The 18,280-nt window shown below is 48.5% G+C and overlaps 1 protein-coding gene across 1 annotated transcript in view; it reads right to left on the bottom strand.

Annotated features, from left to right (window-relative positions):
- Positions 1-18,280, bottom strand: part of TNRC6B (trinucleotide repeat containing adaptor 6B) — a 166,434-nt gene that overhangs the window by 45,616 nt on the left and 102,538 nt on the right. The window contains exons 5-8 of the mRNA XM_049771535.1: positions 10,072-10,398; positions 6,734-9,088; positions 5,079-5,237; positions 861-1,036 (exon numbers count right to left, since the gene is read on the bottom strand). Coding sequence (XP_049627492.1) covers positions 861-1,036; positions 5,079-5,237; positions 6,734-9,088; positions 10,072-10,398 — 3,017 coding nt within the window. The remainder of the gene's footprint in view (positions 1-860; positions 1,037-5,078; positions 5,238-6,733; positions 9,089-10,071; positions 10,399-18,280) is intronic.

The raw sequence follows: 18,280 nt of genomic DNA, 5'->3' as shown, positions 1-18,280 counted from the left end.
GCCTATGTAAAATGGTCACGAGTCTCATGTGTCTGAGGACAGCCATCCACTTCTTAATTCACCAATGAGAAAAAAGATTCAAAGACTTAAAGATTAGATATGAATCCTCATCAAGTCATGCAAAGCTTAGCAACTGAGTTGTTGGAAAACAAAGATAATGGAAAGTTTAGAGAAAGTCATCACCTGGCAGGGGTAGGCAGACAGTTTGGTTAGCAGGAAGCTCTGGGACCCCAGAACTCCAGCTAAAACCCAGCCAGAGGGCTCAGGATCAGAGACTGTGTCTAGCTAGGGTTTCTCTTTTACATATTCATGGGGATTTACTCTAAGGACTTCCTCAGCTTTATAATGTGAAAGCTTCGACCACTTAGAAAGTTAATTGAGAGCTTCCAAAGAATAATTAGAATACAGAAACCGAAGTTGAAGGGAAAAAAAACACCCAATCTTCAAAAATTCCATTTTACCCACAGAACCATTCTCTACTTCACAATTTCAAGGTCACAGAAGAGAAAGATGAAGGGTAAAGAGGAAGTTGTTTGTTCTAAAGAAAATATATTCCACCTTTACTCAGTGCTCAATTCTTCACAAGAAAATGGTCTCAGTTCTACCCATCAAGGAAGGTAGAAACAAAAAGAAAAGATAAAAGAAAAATGTCTGCCTCATAAGGCAGATGGGGAACTGGGGCCTTTGGTGGCAGGAAATGTGCACTCGCTCTGGGATGGATGTTAGAAACTGGAATTCAATCCTGACAACTTTGTAACTGTGCATCTCAGAGCAATTTAATTAAAAATTAAAAAAGCAAAGCAAAGATCACACAAACGCAGAAAGAATAAGTCAGCTCCAACATTTTCCACGCAGGCTACCTTCATCTGTTTCTTTCCTCCTTGTCCCCAGCTGGCCGAGTTATGGGACGAAGCGCTTCCTTGCGATCCGGCAGTGTTCCAGACTCCTCCGTCCTCCTCCTCTTCCCAGCTGGGATGGCGAGTCCCGGTCACTGGCCCATCACTTTCCCCCCAGCCATCTTGCATAGATTTGGAATCTTTAAGAAAAGACAGGATCAAATGTATTTGAGAGCCAGATGGGAAAGAGGATAACCTCTTTACAACTTTATAACTGCTTTACAAATGCGGCTTTCTAGTATAGTATGAAGGTGACTTATCCACTCTATCAGGACAGCAAGGCAAATATACTCACATTTAGAGAATAGGAAAGAAACCCACAAAGGGTCAGTGACAGAGAAAATAAGTCAGAGTCAGGACCACGGAAACCTATTTGATAGGCATTCGAAAACAGAAAAGAACGAACATGTCTATTATAGTTTCACATCCTAATTAAGAAAAATTCATTTCTTTTACTAGAGCTTGTAGGTTTTTGTTTTGGTGGGGCGGGGGGTTGACTGTTTTTATATGGCAGGGTTAGGCCATACCTGGTGGTGCTCAGGGATTCACTCCTGGCTTTGCACTCAAGAATCACTACTGGTGGATGGGGCTGTAGCGATAGCACAGCAGTAGGGTGTTTGCCTTGCAAGAGGCTGATCCAGGACGAACCTTGATTCAATCCCCAGCATCCCATATGGTCCCTGGAGCCAGGAGCAATATCTGAGTGTGTAGCCAGGAGTACTCCTGAGCATCACAGGGTGTGGCCCAAACAAAACAAAACAAAACAAAACAAATAATCACTACCGGTGGAATGCTCAGGAACCATATGGGATGCTGAAGATTGAACCCAGGTTGGTGGAATGCAAGATAATTGCCCCTATGGGCTTCACCATTGCTTCGGCCCCAGAGCTTGGTTTTTTAAATTCTTGGTTTCACTCTCTTGCAAGTACTTGTACTCTCTTTATAATGAACATTACAAATATGAGGCATGATAAAGAACAGCTGTCTACCCTTGGGCAAGGTGAAATGAGAAAAGTGCATAAGGAAAAAAGAAAACAGAACATGTTCTTGTCTTTTAAATGTTAAAATTAGGATGAAAGGAGAATTGACCTACAATCATGAAAACTTGAAATTAGAATTATTTACTTGGAGTGCATTGGTTACCAAAAAGCATCTACAAAGAGATATTGTGGAAATGATGTGTGCTATTTTTTTTAAGATAGGAGGAAATGTGGAGCATAAATAGGGAAGAAAGGCCAGAGAAATTAAGAGATGAGGGCTCTCACGCGGGAGGACCCATAGGTTGATTCTGCCCTCTGTCTCCTTTCAAAGAAAGGAGTTGGCAGTTGGAATATACCTTCATTTCTCTCTGAAAAGACTGTAGGGAAAGATAGATTTGAATAATAAAGTGCTATAAAGTAATAGAAAAGGGGAGGAGATACATCAGCATGTGCCTGGACAGCTCCTGGGAGAGCTTCACTTCCCCAAATGACTGAACTCAGGTAAAAGGGGGTGGGGGATGGTGGATTTGATCCCGATGACATCATCAGCAGAGTCTAGAACCAGAAAAATGATTCTTCAAGAATCTGTTGTGGGGGCCAGAACGATAGCATAGTGGTAGGGCACTTGCCTTGCATGCGGCCAACATGGGACAGACCCGGGTTCTATCCCCAGCATCCTATATGGTCCCTGAAGCCTGCCAGGATTTCTGAGTGCAGAACCAGGAGTAACTCCTGAGTTCCTCTGGGTGTGGCCCATACTCCCCCCAAATTCTGTTGGTGGGGATGGGGGATGGAGTAGCTGTCCCTGGCAAGTACTTGGGGGATCAAACTGGGGCCTGCCACATACAACAGAAGCACCTTACTTTGGGTGCTTTCTCTCCAGCCCCAGAAGGCTATTCTCTGGTCTATTAGAACTGCCACTTACCCAGGATCACTGTCTCTCTGATACACATTTGATAAGGCATCCCGAGAAGCACAGGGCATAAAAATGCTGCAACGAGGAGGGTAGGCTAAGTGGAGCAAGATAACTACCAGTCTATGGTTAGGTGCGCGCATGTACATGAAAAACAATCACTTTTACAAACTACTGTAAACCAGGATAAAGTAAACAAAATATCAGAAGTTCAAAATGGGGCCAGAAAGATAGCTTGATGGGAGTTTGACTCCAGGAATCATATGGTCCTCGGAGCACAACTGAACAGTGACTCCTACCCCCTCTATCCCACACACACACTCATAGCCTGGCACCTGGGCACTACCAGGTATGCCTACCTACATTCACAAAAATGGAAAAAATGGCACATTACTCCCCTCATAAAAATGAAGATATCCACTGACTTTCTCTTATAGAAAGAGGTGATCTGCTGGGCCGGGCGGTGGCGCTGGAGGTAAGGTGCCTGCCTTACCTGCGCTAGCCTAGGAGACGGACCGCGGTTCAATCCCCCGGCGTCCCATATGGTCCCCCAAGCCAGGAGCGACTTCTGAGCGCATAGCCAGGAGTAACCCCTGAGCGTCACCGGGTGTGGCCCAAAAACCAAAAAAAAAAAAAAAAAAAAAAGAAAGAGGTGATCTGTTTTGTTCGGGGTGAAGGGGACTATACATGGCACTACTCAGGGATCATATCAGGTAGTGTTCAGGGGACCATATAGTATGCCGTGATGGAATCTGGAAAGTTCCTTAACCTCTATATTGTTGTTCTAGCCCCAAGGCAAATTTTTAACAATCTTCTAACAGAAAATATAAAAAAGGGAGCTCCTCTTTTTGGACCACGGGGTTAGTTAGCATCAAAGGGCCCTCAGCACTGCATTTAAGAGTCGGTGGAACAGGTTAACCAGCAGCATCCATGCAGGCTGCGATGACCAAATCCCTCCCCTGCATCATCCACTCGAATTATCCAGAGAAAGGGCGAGAACTCTCCAGGCGACCCTGACGAGCACAGGAGATCCTGAGAGGCTGGAGAAGAGCGAGGGATTGGTGATGGGAGAAAGGTCATTCTTCCTGTTGCTGGGAAACGTGAAAATCCTCCAAGTACTGGTGAAGTACCTCCTTGTGCCAAGGGTCTGGGCAATGTCTCTCAACAGCATTTTGGATCAGTTTCAAGTGCACAAACTATTTCCCCATGATGATATAATTGATTTTACAGTGGAAATTGTGAGGAAAACAAAGTCTTTAGAAAGCTGTTTCTATGAAGTGGAAGAGAGTTGGGTTTTTATCAAAGGCAATCAGGGTACGGAAGCAGGAGAATTTGTTCCTAATATCCCGTCAGCTTCATGCACAGCCCTTCCCAAGGCATTCTAAGAGTTCCTAAATAGAATGCAGTAGGCTCAACAGTGAGTTGTTTTTTTTTAATTCTTGTTCGAATTCTAAGCACTCAGTAGGCCCACAATACCCTCCCTAAAGTCAAAATTTCTTTAAGTCTGCAGCAAGGTAGAGAAGATTGGGATAATTTTCAAGAAAACGACAAACCAGTGAGTTAAACTAAACATTGAAAATTGAATTTTCAATTGAGGCTCAGCCTGTGAAACATTCCATAGCATCAATGTACCCAATTCTGCAATTACTGGGACTACCCAATGCCAGCTGGATCAAATATAGCTTATATTTCAGGGATTATGAGTAAGTGTGACGTGCTTTGTTTAAAATATCCAAGTGAAGAGATCTTTGTCGGCTTTATAAGAGACGTTCAATGTTCCAATGTGGGTGGATGTGAGGAGAGACAATGGCGAAGGAGGGGGAAGGTGAAGTCACTGGACAGCAAGGATAATGCTCCATATTTGAAGCCAGGAAAATCTTGTTAAAATCGCATTAACAGGAGAATAAAAATGCATGATATAATGTGGGGGAAAAAAGAAACAAAAATCAAAATTCTACTCCGAGCCAGACAGTAACACTTCATGTAAAACAAAGTCAACTCCAAGCTTCACTGTTACCATCTTAACCTATGCCAAGCCAGCACCACTGGTTTCAGTTTTAATGGCCTGTATCTCGAGGAAACAAGTTAAAACACGACAGAACCCTCACTGAAATGTGACCCCCGTTTTATCAGAAAATCCCTCAAAACACTGGGCCTGGAAGGGAACTCAAAGGGCTGAAGGGCATGCTCTTGCATGTGGGAGGGAAGGCTGGATGGATCCCTGGAGGGATGCGCCAGCACCACTGGGTGTGAAGGGGGAAAAAAGGTAACGCTGATTTGATTACTTACTAGGTTTCATGGCATTTGGAACGTTGGAGGGCGCAGGCCCCCAGCCTGTGGTCGCCGCGCCCGGGTCCTCCAGCTCGCCCCACCCGGGACTGCTTTCGTTTGGCTCGCCCCAAGCTGAAGTGCCATTATCTGGAGCAGGTGGTGTGCTTTTGCTCCAGACTGTAAGGAAAGGAAATGTGTCTCTAAGAGCCATTGACTCAGTGGAAAAATCAGAAAAGATGGGAGGGGTGCAGGCAAGGGAAAGAGGCAGGCCTACGTGTGGTTGGCGTCTTCATGGAGGGCAGCTGACAGTGGTATTTAAAAAAAAGAATTGTCAGGGACTCCACTGATCAGAAACTAAGCTAGGAATAAATAACACTGGCAAAAGTAGGTGTAATGCATATACAGCAATGTATGTGGGAAGACATTTGAAATAAGATAAATATCAATAAATATCAAAAGGGGGACTGGGCTGCTTAGTGGCAATCAGCCAGAAAATGAACTGCAAAAAGGAGTTATCTGTCCCTTCTGTGCAAAACTCTCTTTGGATTGTTTTGTTTTGGGGGGGGGGCATTGCTGGGGAATAGGGGGGAATATGGCGCCAGGTAGAGAGCCCCAACATCTCACATGCAAACACACGCTCCAGCCCTTTAAGCTAACGCCCCAGTCCAATGTGTAAAGCTGCTAAAGGCTAGATATATTTTGCTACCAGCATGAACAGATTTTCTGAATAAAAAATTTAAGGAAATCCTATATAGCTTTGTTTGGGGGATGAAGAAGTACATCCGGCGACACTTAGGGGTTTCCTTCTGGTGGTGATGGGGTGATGGTATGGGGTGCTGGGGATCGAACCCAGGTGGGCCACATGCAAGGCAAGTACCTTTACCTGTCGTACTATTGCTCCAGTTAAGACCGTTTCCATTTATTGCCTTTTGGTTTTCTCTACACTTGCCATTTTAACTAGGTGGATATATTTTCTTCTAGTGAATGCAAAAGCAATCTATGTTACCTTCCTTGTTCTTTTTCATATGGAGGAGGAAGCCCTAATGAAGGGAATTGTTTTTAAGAGGCCATAACTGAATTCAGTTAACATTGAGAGGTGAGCATTACAAGTGATGTGGGGAATCCCTAGATTCCAGTGTGCTGCCACATCCTCACACCCTCTACCAGGACAACGTGGCCGATTTGCGTCCCTCTGAGAAGGGGGCGGTTTGGAGAAAAACAGAGGTTGTGTCTGTGGGGAAGAGCCAGAATGGAGATCAGGCTCTCAGCTACTATTCCAATTTATTTTTAAATCTAGAGTGCAGTTTACTCAGGAAGATAGAAATCTTTTGGATTCTGCAGACCAATACAATCACCAAAAAGTAATTTAGGGAGACGAACACCGGGTCGCCCTCTTTTTGAAACGCCTGCCAAGAACAAACATGAAAATGTACTACCACCATCTGCTCTCACTATCCTTTGATAAAAAAAGAACTTCTGTTAGACAACAGGAGGGCTCACATAGAAAAGATTCTCAGAACAAAGAAAATGGAGTAGATGCAGCACAACCCAATCCTCCCCCCAAAAACCCCCCAAAACAATAACAACAAAAACTGTCTTAGCTAACAAAAACTGTCTTAGCTAGGAGTTCTTTTCTTCATAAAAACCAGATCAGAAAAGAACCCTGTGCTTACCTGATGCTGATTTGCTGGTCATCGGAGTGGGCAGATTTGGTTCTCGAGGTGCTGGGCCCCCTTGGGAGTTCTTGTCCCATAGGTTCACATTCTTGTAGTTGTAACTGTTGGGGTCGCCCCACGCGGAGGTGCCGTCATCAATGTCCATCTTGCGGCTGATCGACTGAGGGGATGGCTCTTCCCAGCCACTGGGCTCCTCATCCTTCGAGGGGACTGGCTGCGGTCCACTACTCCAGTTGGAATTAGAAGGCCGCCCGTTGCCTGGCGGGGGTGGGGGCGGGCCCCCCCAGGACCCAGAAGCCTCTGGTTGCGGCGGTGGTGGCTGCTGCTGTGGTGGTGGCGGTGGCGGCTGTTGGTGCTGTTTATTCCAGGAATTGGGCTGTCGGCCAGTCTCTGTCCAGGCCGGCGATCTCTTGCAATCTTCCCACCCGCTTTTGGAAGTCAAGCTGGCATTGCCCCCGTTACCCCAAGTCCCGATCTCACTCTGGCCTCCCTCACCCCACCCAGATACAGGTTTGTTGGCTGAGCTGTCCCAGTTACTGTTCTTGGCTGGATCTGCTTCCTCCCCCCAGCCGTTCTTCCCGGAAGTCCACCCTTGGCTGGGCTGGCGGCCCCCTACCCAGCCCTGATCCTTGCTGGGATTCTCATTCCAGGACGAAGAAGAGGCCTTCTCCTCTGGCCGTCCTCCCCCCCAGTTGGAGGAGTTGTTGTTCTTATAGTCGCTCCAACCCCCCGTGTTCTTGGGGTCCTTCCACTCTGTAGAGGCCGAGAGCTCGCCCCATCCAGACTTCATCTGATTGCTTTGGCTAGGTGTGTCGCCCCAGCCCCCTGAGTTCTTGGTCTGTGTGGCAGCGCTCTCCCACCCCTCCGTTCCGGTGTCCGACTTCCCCTCAGGCCTTGGCACCTCTTCGATATCCCACACTGTCTCCTGCTTGATTTGAGTTTGGCCCCAGCCAGTGTTGGACAGCACCCTGGGGTCCAAATCAGTCCGGCTCAAGAGAGTCTGCAAGACAGCCTGGCAATCGGGGTGGGTGGGCCTGTAGGAGCGGCGGCTGGAACTGTGACTGTCGCTACTTCCTGCTTTGTGGTTGCTTCCAGTGCTCTGACCTCCAACCTCACTTCCTGTGGAGCTGGATGATCTTCCCCAACAGGGAGCCTGGGCGTTGCCTTGGTTTTCTGGGAGCGGGTGGCCCTTCTGATTGTCCCATGCTCCAGTGCTAGAATTTGGTTGGTTTGGGCCACTCCATTCTCCGATTTTCAACTCGTCAGACCCAGTCAGCTGTTTCCATTCTCCCTGAGAGACCCCGGATGTCATTTTGTTCCCTTCACCCCACTTGCTGTCACTCGAGTCCTGGGGGCCAAAGTTCCAGGACCCACCCGTAGACCTGTTAGTACTGTCCCAAGAATCGTTTTTTGACCCACTTAACTTCTGAACAGACGCTGCCTTCCAGGAGTCCTCTCTCTCCTTTCCATTGTTCCCATTGTTTCCAGAATTGCTTTGTCCAGAGGTTGTGTCAGTTCCAGAAGGGCCCCTAGCTGCACCCCAAGATCCAACACTCCCAGCCTTCCGATCTCCAGTGCTTTGTGAAGGGGTATCGGTGCTCCTGGAGCCGTTCCCCAAGCCCACACCAAAGGGCAGTCCCTTATTCTCCAGAGGGTTTGGTGAACTTAAGTTCAAGGAGTTAGTGTTTCCATTTTTTGGTCCTTCAGTGTTATGGATTTGAGCCTGTTCTCGGCCAGAGACAAAATTAACACCCGCATTTTCCATCTTTGCCTGTTGTTCCCTGGACGCCGGGCCAGTGCCGACCTGGCTGCTGGAATTGCTAGGATCCGTCTCCAGCGCCCCCTTCCGAGAATTTCCTTCTTGGACCAGCGCTGGCCAGGCAGATGGGTTGCTATTTGGGTTAAAGTTGCTGAAGCCAGAACCAGGTCCAATTCTATCCTGACCACTCACGTTCCTCCAATTTCCTAGTCCATTGTTGTTCTCTGTTGTCGAGTTGGAAGATTGAACCAATTTAGCCTTGGGGTCGGATTTCCAGACCCCAAGATTACATTCGTTCCCGGAACCTGCCGCCTGGCTCTGGCTTCCTTTTCCTTTGTTACTAGTGGTGCTCCCTGGCAGAGTGCTCTTCTCCGAACCAGGGTTTGAGGCACTGTTGTTCTCGGTGGTGTTTTCGGAAGAAGACTCGGTGTCTTTGCTGGCAATGCAAGGCCACGCTTCCATGTCAGACCCGTCTACAATCACCTTCTCCCAATTGTGAATTGGGTTGGGGGAGGCGCCACTGTTGGAGGAGGCTCCCGGTCCCCAAGTGGAATTTGCATAATTTGAAGCAGCAGCACCTCCAAGAGTTGACTCTAGGGAAGAGATTGTCTGGTCAGTCACAGCCATGAACCCCCAGCTAGTAACACACGCTCCTGGCTTAAGGAAGTTCCCCATAAACTCATGGTTCTGAGTCAACTAGAGCCAGTTGACTGTCCTGGCTGTTTTCCAGAAACCCTGTTCCCTCTCCGTGATTCCCGGTCAGGTGGGCTGGTGGCTCAATGTAAGTGGCCTCCAGGTGGAGTTGCCCAGGCCCAATGGTACCATTGTCACCCAGCAGTGCTCATGGTTCTCCAGGGATGTACCCAACCATGCCTGGTGGTGAGGACTGAGCCGAGGGTTGCTACACAAAGGGCATGTCCATTAATCTCTGCTTTCTCCAGCCATTCCTTTTACTTGTTAAGTCTAAGGCCACAACCTCTCCAGGACATTGGTTTGCCATTATTATTCCCAAGAAGAGCCATTTTGGGGGGAGGGAATCTACACCCAGCAACACTCGGATCACTCCTGGCAAGCTCTGGGGACTCTATGGGATGCCAAAGATTGAATGGGGCCAGCCACATGCAAGGCAAACACCCTCCCTACTGTGCTGTCGCTCCAGCCCCCCAGTCTAAGATCTTTATATATTTTTTTTTTCCTCTCGCTTCTTTGGGGCTATACCCAGTGACGCTCAGGGGTTATTCCTGGCTATGCGCTCAGAAATCGCTCCTGGCTTAGGGGACCATATGGGACCCTGGGGGAACAAAATACGGTCTGTCCTAGGCTAGTGCGTGAAAGGCAAATGCCTTACCACTTGCACCATCACTCTGGCCCCAGATGCTTTATGTTCTGCATACTCTAGAATCAAAGGATACACAACCAGCCAGCTCACTGCCTCACTTGCCCAGCACCCTGGCAAGGGCAGTTGGGCCTACAGAGGCCCCATTTCATGACGCTCTGGCCTGCCAAAAGGAGGTGGAACCCCGAAAAAGAGGTGACAGAGCAAGCCCATGCGCTGGGCACCTGACAGGTGTCTCACCTGGTGCGGCCCCGCCCTCGCCAGGCAGCAGTGCCCCTGTGCCCGGCGCACCAGGTGCTGTGGGGAGAGGAGGCCCTGCCCCGCCACCGAGGAGCATGCAAGATGGCGGAGGAGGCTGCCCACGTTTCAGTAACACTTTGTGGTCCTGCTGGCAACGGAATCGCGGCGGCACCTCCCGAGGCATGTAGCGGGCGGCGCTTGGCGGTTGTCCGTTCGGCACTGCCACCCTTTTGGCATTGTTGCCACCATTGATTGGTGGCGATGGAGAGCTGCCAATCGGGCTGGCGGCCGCTGGTTGGCTTAGACTTGGTTTCGTCACTTCGGGCACTGAAAGAGGGAGAGAGAGAGATTGGGAAATAGCCTTTAAATGCATTTTTTTTTCCTGAAATGCCATTTTATTGACGCATTTCTATAGTTTTTGGGTCACTAAGTAATGATCAGGGGACCGCTCCTGGTGGTGTTTAGGAGACGATATGAGATGCCAGGGATCAAACCTGGGTTGGCCATGAGTGATTAAAGTGCCTTGCCCACTGTGTTATGTCTCTAGCTCCTATGAAGATCTTTTTTTCTTTTATTTCCGGGTTTTTGAGCCACACCCAGCAGAACTAAGGAGTTACTCTTGGCTCTGTGCTCAGGAATCACTCCTGGAGGTGCTTGGGGACCATAAGGAATGCCAGAGATGGAACCCAGGTAGGCCGTGTGCAAGGCAAACACCCTCCATGCTTTGCTATTTCTCCTGCCTCTCTGAAGGTAATTTGAAAGAAAGCCGAATCGGAGACTCGTTTTGCTACGACTGTTAATCTGCCACCCTACTGGGATGGCCACGCCCTTCCTCGTTGCCTCACATCATGAGAAATAAGGTGCAGGAGGAGCTGATGGTGACAACAATGCCAACACCATGATCCCTCGGAGTCACATTCCCTGAATGAAGAGGAAGGGGGCCATCAGAAGAGGCCCTTCCCCGCTCTTCACCCAATTCTGGTCATCCTGGCAAAACCCGGGTTCAGACCCAGGTTCCACGTACACAGCCTGGCATCACCCACATTCCTAAAGACCTAAACACTACAAAACTCCCCTTGGCTCTGGTCCAGGTCGCCAAGGGTCCAATCCATGCCCAGAGTCCACACCCTCTGTGTGGGAGTCACTGCGTCTTACCAGCTCCCTTCAGCCCCGACAGTGGCTTCACCTTTGTGCCACCTTTCTGGTGAAGAAGAAACAACCACCAGTAATCTCAAGCCAAAAGAATCATAAAATTAGGACGGAGTGGTAACACAGTGGTAGGGCATTTGCCTAGCACGTGCCTGACCTGGGATGGACCTGAGTTGGATTCCCGGCATCCCATATGGTCCCGTGAGCCTGCCACGATCGATTTCTGAGCGCAGAGCCAGGAGAAACCCGAGTGCCACTGGTGTGGCCCAAAAACAAAAAACAAAATAAACAAAAATTTAACCTGGTTTGGGGTTCATAGTTCCTGGAACTCAGACATAATCTTGCATGGTCTAGTGTATGATTAGCAGAATTTTGTGCTTAAATGTGTGTCCAAAACTTCTTTTTAAAGTGACTCCCTGTCCCCCACAACTCATTACTTATAAATCAAAATTAAAGTCAGAGAAATCAGACAGCAAGTAGGGTACCTGCCTTGCACATGGCTGACCTGGGTTTAGAACAGGAGTTAAGTCCTAAACTCTGGAAGTGGCCCCCAAACAAAGGGAAAGTAGGAAGGAAGGAAGGAAGGAAGGAAGGAAGGAAGGAAGGAAGGAAGGAAGGAAGGAAGGAAGGAAGGAAGGAAGGAAGGAAGGAAGGAAGGAAGGAAGGAAGGAAGGAAGGAAGGGGGGGAGGGAGGGAGGGAGGGAGGGAGGGAGGGAGGGAGGGAGGGAGGGAGGGAGAAGGAAAACATGCCCCCACCAAATTAGATATTTTCCTGATTCACTTTAAATCATTACTGTCGGGGCCGGTGCGGTGGTGCTGGAGGGAGGGAGGGAGGGAGGGAGGAGGGAGGGAGGGAGGGAGGGAAGGAGGGAAGGAGGGAAGGAGGGAGGGAGGGAGGGAGGGAGGGAGGGAGGGAGGGAGGGAGGGAGGGAGGGAGGGAGAAGGAAAACATGCCCCCACCAAATTAGATATTTTCCTGATTCACTTTAAATCATTACTGTTGGGGCCGGTGCGGTGGTGCTAGAGGTAAGGTGTCTGCCTTTCTAGCGCTAGCCTAGGATGGACCGAAGTTCGATCCCCCGGCATCCCATATGGTCCCCCAAACCAGGAGCGACTTCTGAGCACATAGCCAGGAGTAATCCCTGAGCATTACCGGTGTGGCCAAAAGAAAAAACAAAAACAAAAACAAAAATAATAATCATTACTGTTGTACCTTGCTTTAAAAATGGCAAAGAAGGGGCCAGCGAGGTGGTGCTAGAGGTAAGGTGTCTGCCTTGCAAGCGCTAGCCAAGGAAGGACCTCGGTTCAATCCCCTGGTGTCCCATATGGTCCCCCCAAGCCAGGGGCAATTTCTGAGGCTTAGCCAGGAGTAACCCCTGAGCATCAAACGGGTGTGGCCTGAAAAAACAAAAAAAGAAAAAAAAATGGCAAAAAAGGGGCGGAGAGACAGCATGGAGGTAAGGCATTTGCCTTGCATGCAGAAGGATGGTGGTTCGAATCCCAGCATCCCATATGGTCCCCCGAGCCTGCCGGGAGCAATTTCTGAGCGTAGAGCCAGGAGTAGTCCCTGAGCTCTGCCGAGAGTGACCCAAAAACCAAAAACAAAACAAAACAAAACAAAAAAAGGCCAAAGAAAGGGGGCCGGAGAGATAGCATGGAGGTAAGGCGTTTGCCTTTCATGCAGAAGGTCGTGGCTAGAATCCTGGCATCCAGGCCCGGAGAGATAGCACAGTGGTGTTTGCCTTGCAAGCAGCCAATCCAGGACCAAAGGTGGTTGGTTCGAATCCCGGTGTCCCATATGGCCCCCCCACCCCCCCACCCCCCGTGTCTGCCAGGAGCTATTTCTGAGCAGACAGCCAGGAGTAACCCCTGAGCACCACTGGGTGTGGCCCAAAAACCAAAAAAAAAAAAAGAATTCTGGCATCCCATGTGGTCCCCTGAGTCTGCCAGGAGCGATTTCGGAGCATAGAGCCAGGAGTACTAACTCCTGATCATTGCCAGGTGTGACCCAAAAACCAAAAAAAAAGGGCAAAGAAAGGCTGGAGAGACAGTATAGCGGTAAGGCATATGCCTTGCATGCAGCCAACCTAGAATAGACAGTGGTTCCAGCATCCATATGGCCCCCTGTGCCTGCCAGGAGCGATTTCTGAATTCAGAGCCAGGAGTAACCTGAGTGCCGCTGGGTGTGACCCAAAAACCAAACCAAAAAAAAAAAAAAAAGGCAAAGAGTAATGTGGGTTCGTGAAGGGCCAACCCTGAAGCTAAGGTCTGTCCTCTCCTCTCAACACTTGGAGACTTCAGAATCTGTATCTCCACCCAGCTTCACAAAACTAGACCACAGATAATCTCCAAGAAAGCCGCCAGGATCACAGAACCACCTTACAGCCAGATCCCAGATCCCAGTGGACTCTGAGGCCAACTCCACCCCTCTCTTCCAAGCCAGGCCCCAGAGGCAAGATTTTGCTGACTGCTGGGACAGTGCTGAGCCAGCAGGTGACTCATGGCTCCTTTATAAGGAGAGAGACACATCATCAAATTCAGAGGACCCAAGCCATTGGGGCCCATGCACAGGGCACAGCCGACTGATATGAATAACAGAGGAAAAAAAGAAGTTGCCAGAGGTAAGCCCTTCTGGGGTTCTGAAAAGCAAATCTCGAGGAAGTATTGGGCCTCTCACTGAGGACTGCGGGCCAGGCAACCCCCAGGGTAAAGACGTTTGACCAATGGTCACTGACAGAATCTGGCACCCTCGCTTGGCTGGAACAGCCAGTGGACAAAGAAGGAATAAATGAAGAAATAATCATGGTAATAGAATGACTTTTGGAGGGGGACCCTTCACCTAACAGTGCTCAAGGGGAGGGGCCACAAGGGATTGTGACATGCAAGGCAAATGCCCTCCCTGCTGGACGGTTGCTGGACCTCGTTCACTTTCTTACCTGGGCACAGAGAATTCAAGAGCACATGGCAGGCCCTCCTTTCAACTATGATGAGAATGAGTAAGCTGTTGGTGAAGGTGAAGGGGTAGAAACGGAGTCACCCCAAGACTGGAATCCTCACATCATCATCATCAATTATACAACAACAACAACAACAACAACAACAACAACAACAACAACTACTAATGTTATTATTAGTGGGCAAGTGGAGGGATTTAGCTACCACTGACTGTGCTCTTCAGAAATCACTCCTGGCAGAGCAGCATTTTCTTCCCTGCCTTCCTCACAGCCCTCCATTCATGTTTCTTTTTGATACAGAGGTCACTAGGTGCCACGAGAGACATGGGATAAAGAAACTGTGGTCCATCCACAAATGGAATTCCCCTGGGCAGAAGAAAAGAAAATCCTGCAACTAGCTGCTCCGTGGATAGAGCTGGAGAGCATTGTGCCGCGTGAAATTAGTTGATGGAGAGGGAGAAATTAAGTGATCTCTCTTGTATAAGGACACAGTGCGGGAATCACAAATACCCAAAGACACAGAAGCAGAGTTCCACGGGGGAGTCTGAGGCGGGGAGACACTAGAAAATGGGAAAGAGGTGGACACTCTGGAATGTGCTATGCAAGAAATCTTATCTTTCACGGGATTGTAAACATGGTACCTAAAATATAAAAGACTTGGGCCTGGAGAGATAGCACAGCAGTATTTGCCTTGCAAGCAGCCGATCCAGGACCTAAGGTGGTTGGTTCGAATCCCAGTGTCCCACATGGTCCCCCGTGCCTGCCAGGAGCTATTTCTGAGCAGACAGCCAGGAGTAACCCCTGAGCACCGCCAGGTGTGGCCCAAAAACCAAAAAAAAAAAAAGACTTTAAGTAAAGGTCTTAAGTTTACTCATTTACACTACTTGAACATTTTTGGTGTTGGTGATGGGGTCACATCTAGCTACAGTCAGGGGACCATACATGGTGCTGGTGATCAAGCCACAACTGGGACAAATTCAAGGCAAATGCCTTATACCTGTATTGTCTCTCTAGCCCACAAATTCTTTCTTGCATTGGCTGTAGGTATCACCTCATGCACGAGTATTTCCCAAATCACTCTCAGAAAAACACAAACATCTCTATGCTCTTCTCTTCTCCTCAAACTTATTCCCCAGCTCCCTATTTCATTTGGGGCCAAGAAATGGACTCTCTGGGCCCGGAGAGATAGTACAGCGGCGTTTGCCTTGCAAGCAGCTGATCCAGGACCAAAGGTGGGTTCGAATCCCGGTGTCCCATATGGTCCCTGTGCCTGCCAGGAACTATTTCTGAGCAGACAGCCAGGAGTAACCCCTGAGCCGCCGGGTATGGCCCAAAAACCAAAAAAGAAAAAAAGAAATGGACTCTCCATGCATCTAACGGCTCGATGAGAAACTTGGCAAGTGCCTGGAACATCTTTCGTCCCCAATAAAATTTGTCAAACTCTCCACTTTCTTCCGCCTGCTCCACTACAACTATCCAAACCCAGCTCGGGTCTCATTCTGTGCTACCTGGGACACGTCTCTCCGAAAACCTCACCTTCATTCATTCATTCCCTTCCCACTGGAACCTGCCCCACCTCGGAACAAGAATATAACAGCGGGCCGGAGTGGTGGCACAAGCGGTAGGGTTTGCCTTGCACGTGCTAACCTAGGATAGACCATGGTTTGATCCCCCAGCGTCCCATATGGTCCCCCAAGTCAGGAGCGATTTCTGAGCGCATAGCCAGGAGTAAACCCTCAGTGTCAAACAGGTGTGGCCCAAAAAACAAAACAAAACAAAACAAAAAAAAAAGAATTCCACAGCATAAATGAACAGAGCAGATCTGAGGTTGCTGAGGTTGTCCCTGCCCGACCATCATACAAACGACCTCGGGAAGGGGCTCCAGACAGGTGATGGCCTGGTCTATCTATCTCCAGGTGGAGCGAAGGTTGTGATTACTCTCTTGGAAACATCAGAAGTTCAGTTTTTTATGCTTTCGCTTGGACCCAGCTAGAAGCTGTTCGCTGGGGCCTTGACTCATCACAGAGTCTTCTGGAATCAAAGGGAAGTGTCACCACACAAAACACCTGTTTCTGTGACAGATACCAGAGCCCCTGATGTGTGGGGGACACCCCCTGGTTCAAAGCCCTCCCTGTACCATTTCTAGACCCTTTTAAATGTTCCAGAGGGGGCGCCACAAATCCTGTGGCCGAGCTGCTGCCTGGTCTGCATGACCCCTTCTTTTCCACTAAGACAGGGCAGAGCCTTCCAGACACTCCAACAGCGTGAACTCGGCATTGTCGTCTTGCTAGCTATTCTAAATCAGGCATTTAAGTTACCTTTTAGTCACTGTTATTTTCATCTTTTTTAACAAGGCTGAGCACTATCCTCCACGTTCTCCATTACTAACAATCATTCTAACTCTAACCTCATCCCTCATCTCTATTGAAGGCTATTACTCCTCTATTGAAGGCCTAATTACGCCAAGCCCACAAACCATTTTCGCTCTAAATTGAACACCCAACAAAGATGGCTATTAGCTCTGCTCCCTTAAGCACTGGGTGTCATCCGTGCGGCTAAAAGGCAGCCGGCTCTGGCCCACAGCTCTATTTCCAATCCTGGTGCTGCGGGGCCCCGTATTTTCAGCTTTGAGGGAACTTTGTAAGGCAAATGGAAGACTCTGTAATGAACCTACTTTTCACCAAAACAGACACATGACTTCAGTCCTCTGTACAGAGAAATGGCATGAACACTGTAGGATCTGTTGAGGAAAGGTGCGAATGAAGAATTTAAGGAAGCCTATCCTGTGCCAGAGAGAGCTTAATGGTTGGAGCACATGCCCTGCACACTGGTGAGTCAGTCAGGTACCATCCCTGACACTGCCTGGTGTCCCAAGCACTGAGCATGGAATAGCTCCTGAGCCCAAAATCTACAAAAAGTAAGCAACAAAATAAAAATTACAGTAGTAAGAAAGAAAGAATAAATGGTGCTTGGGGAAGGTACCACTTGTAGGGGGAGAAGCGGACCCATAGACATCAGCGGAACAGAGAGAAGAGGAATGACAATCAGAGTGCTCAAGAAACTCTTGGTAACAAAGATGCAGCTAGAAGCCAAAACCAAAGTAAGAGTGACCAGGATTTTTCCTTCCATTTTTCCTTCCTTCTTCCCTCCCTCTCTTCCCCTTTCCTTTCCTTTTTCCTTCCCTTCCCTTCCCTCTTCTCTCCACCCCCCAAAAGGCAAACACATCCCAGAGTTCATCATTTCACTCTGCTTCTGACAATTACATCCTTACAAGACCCAAAAAAGACTGTCAGTTCCACTTAAAATTTTTTTCTTTTTTGGTTTTTGGGCCACATCCAATTGCGCTCAGGGGTTATTCCTGGCTCTGCACTCAGAAATCACTCCTGGCAAAAACAAAACAACAAAAAAGAAAAACCAGTCCTGGCAGGCTCAGGGACCATATGGGGTGCCAGGGATTGAACATAGGTCAGCCACATGCAAGACCAAATGCCCTACCAGCTGTGCTATTTCTCTCCAGTCCAACTTATGATTATTTTAATAGGGGAAGAAGTATGGAAACTGTGAGGTTTTGTGTTCCATTTTTTGTTAAGTATAAGAAAAACCTGAATAGGAAGGAAAATTCAGTAATAAGTCTAAAAGAAGGTTTTTTTCTTTTTAAGTCTTTGGTGGGAGAGGAAGGAGTGTTTTTCTGAAATCCAGACACAGTATCACTGCTGGCCTCGTCAAAAAAAGAAGGAAAAGAGAGAGTGAGAAGTCTGAGAAAGAATGCCTAAAGCTCTTTGGCTTTTCCAAAAGAAACATCACTTAGCACACACAGCAGCCTGTTTTTACAGCCCAACTACTGGCACCTGGATGCTGAAGTCCTGAGCACTGTGGCCAGGGCCAGGAACCCAACCACCATGTACTGGGAGCCACACAGCCTGGACGTGCCAGGGAAATGCCAATTCTTTCTTCTGCTGCCCTCCTAAATCATCAAAACACCCAACCAATATAAATACTGAGGTGTCCAAATACTTTCCTAGACAGTATTTTCGTGCTGAAAATATGGATGGTGAGTCTATCAACAACTGTTTCCATAGAAAAAAGGAGAGTTGACATTTCAAACA

Source organism: Suncus etruscus, chromosome 4 (assembly GCF_024139225.1).
Source record: "Suncus etruscus isolate mSunEtr1 chromosome 4, mSunEtr1.pri.cur, whole genome shotgun sequence".
NCBI lineage: Eukaryota > Metazoa > Chordata > Mammalia > Eulipotyphla > Soricidae > Suncus > Suncus etruscus.
This window is presented reverse-complemented; position numbering and strand designations above follow the sequence as displayed.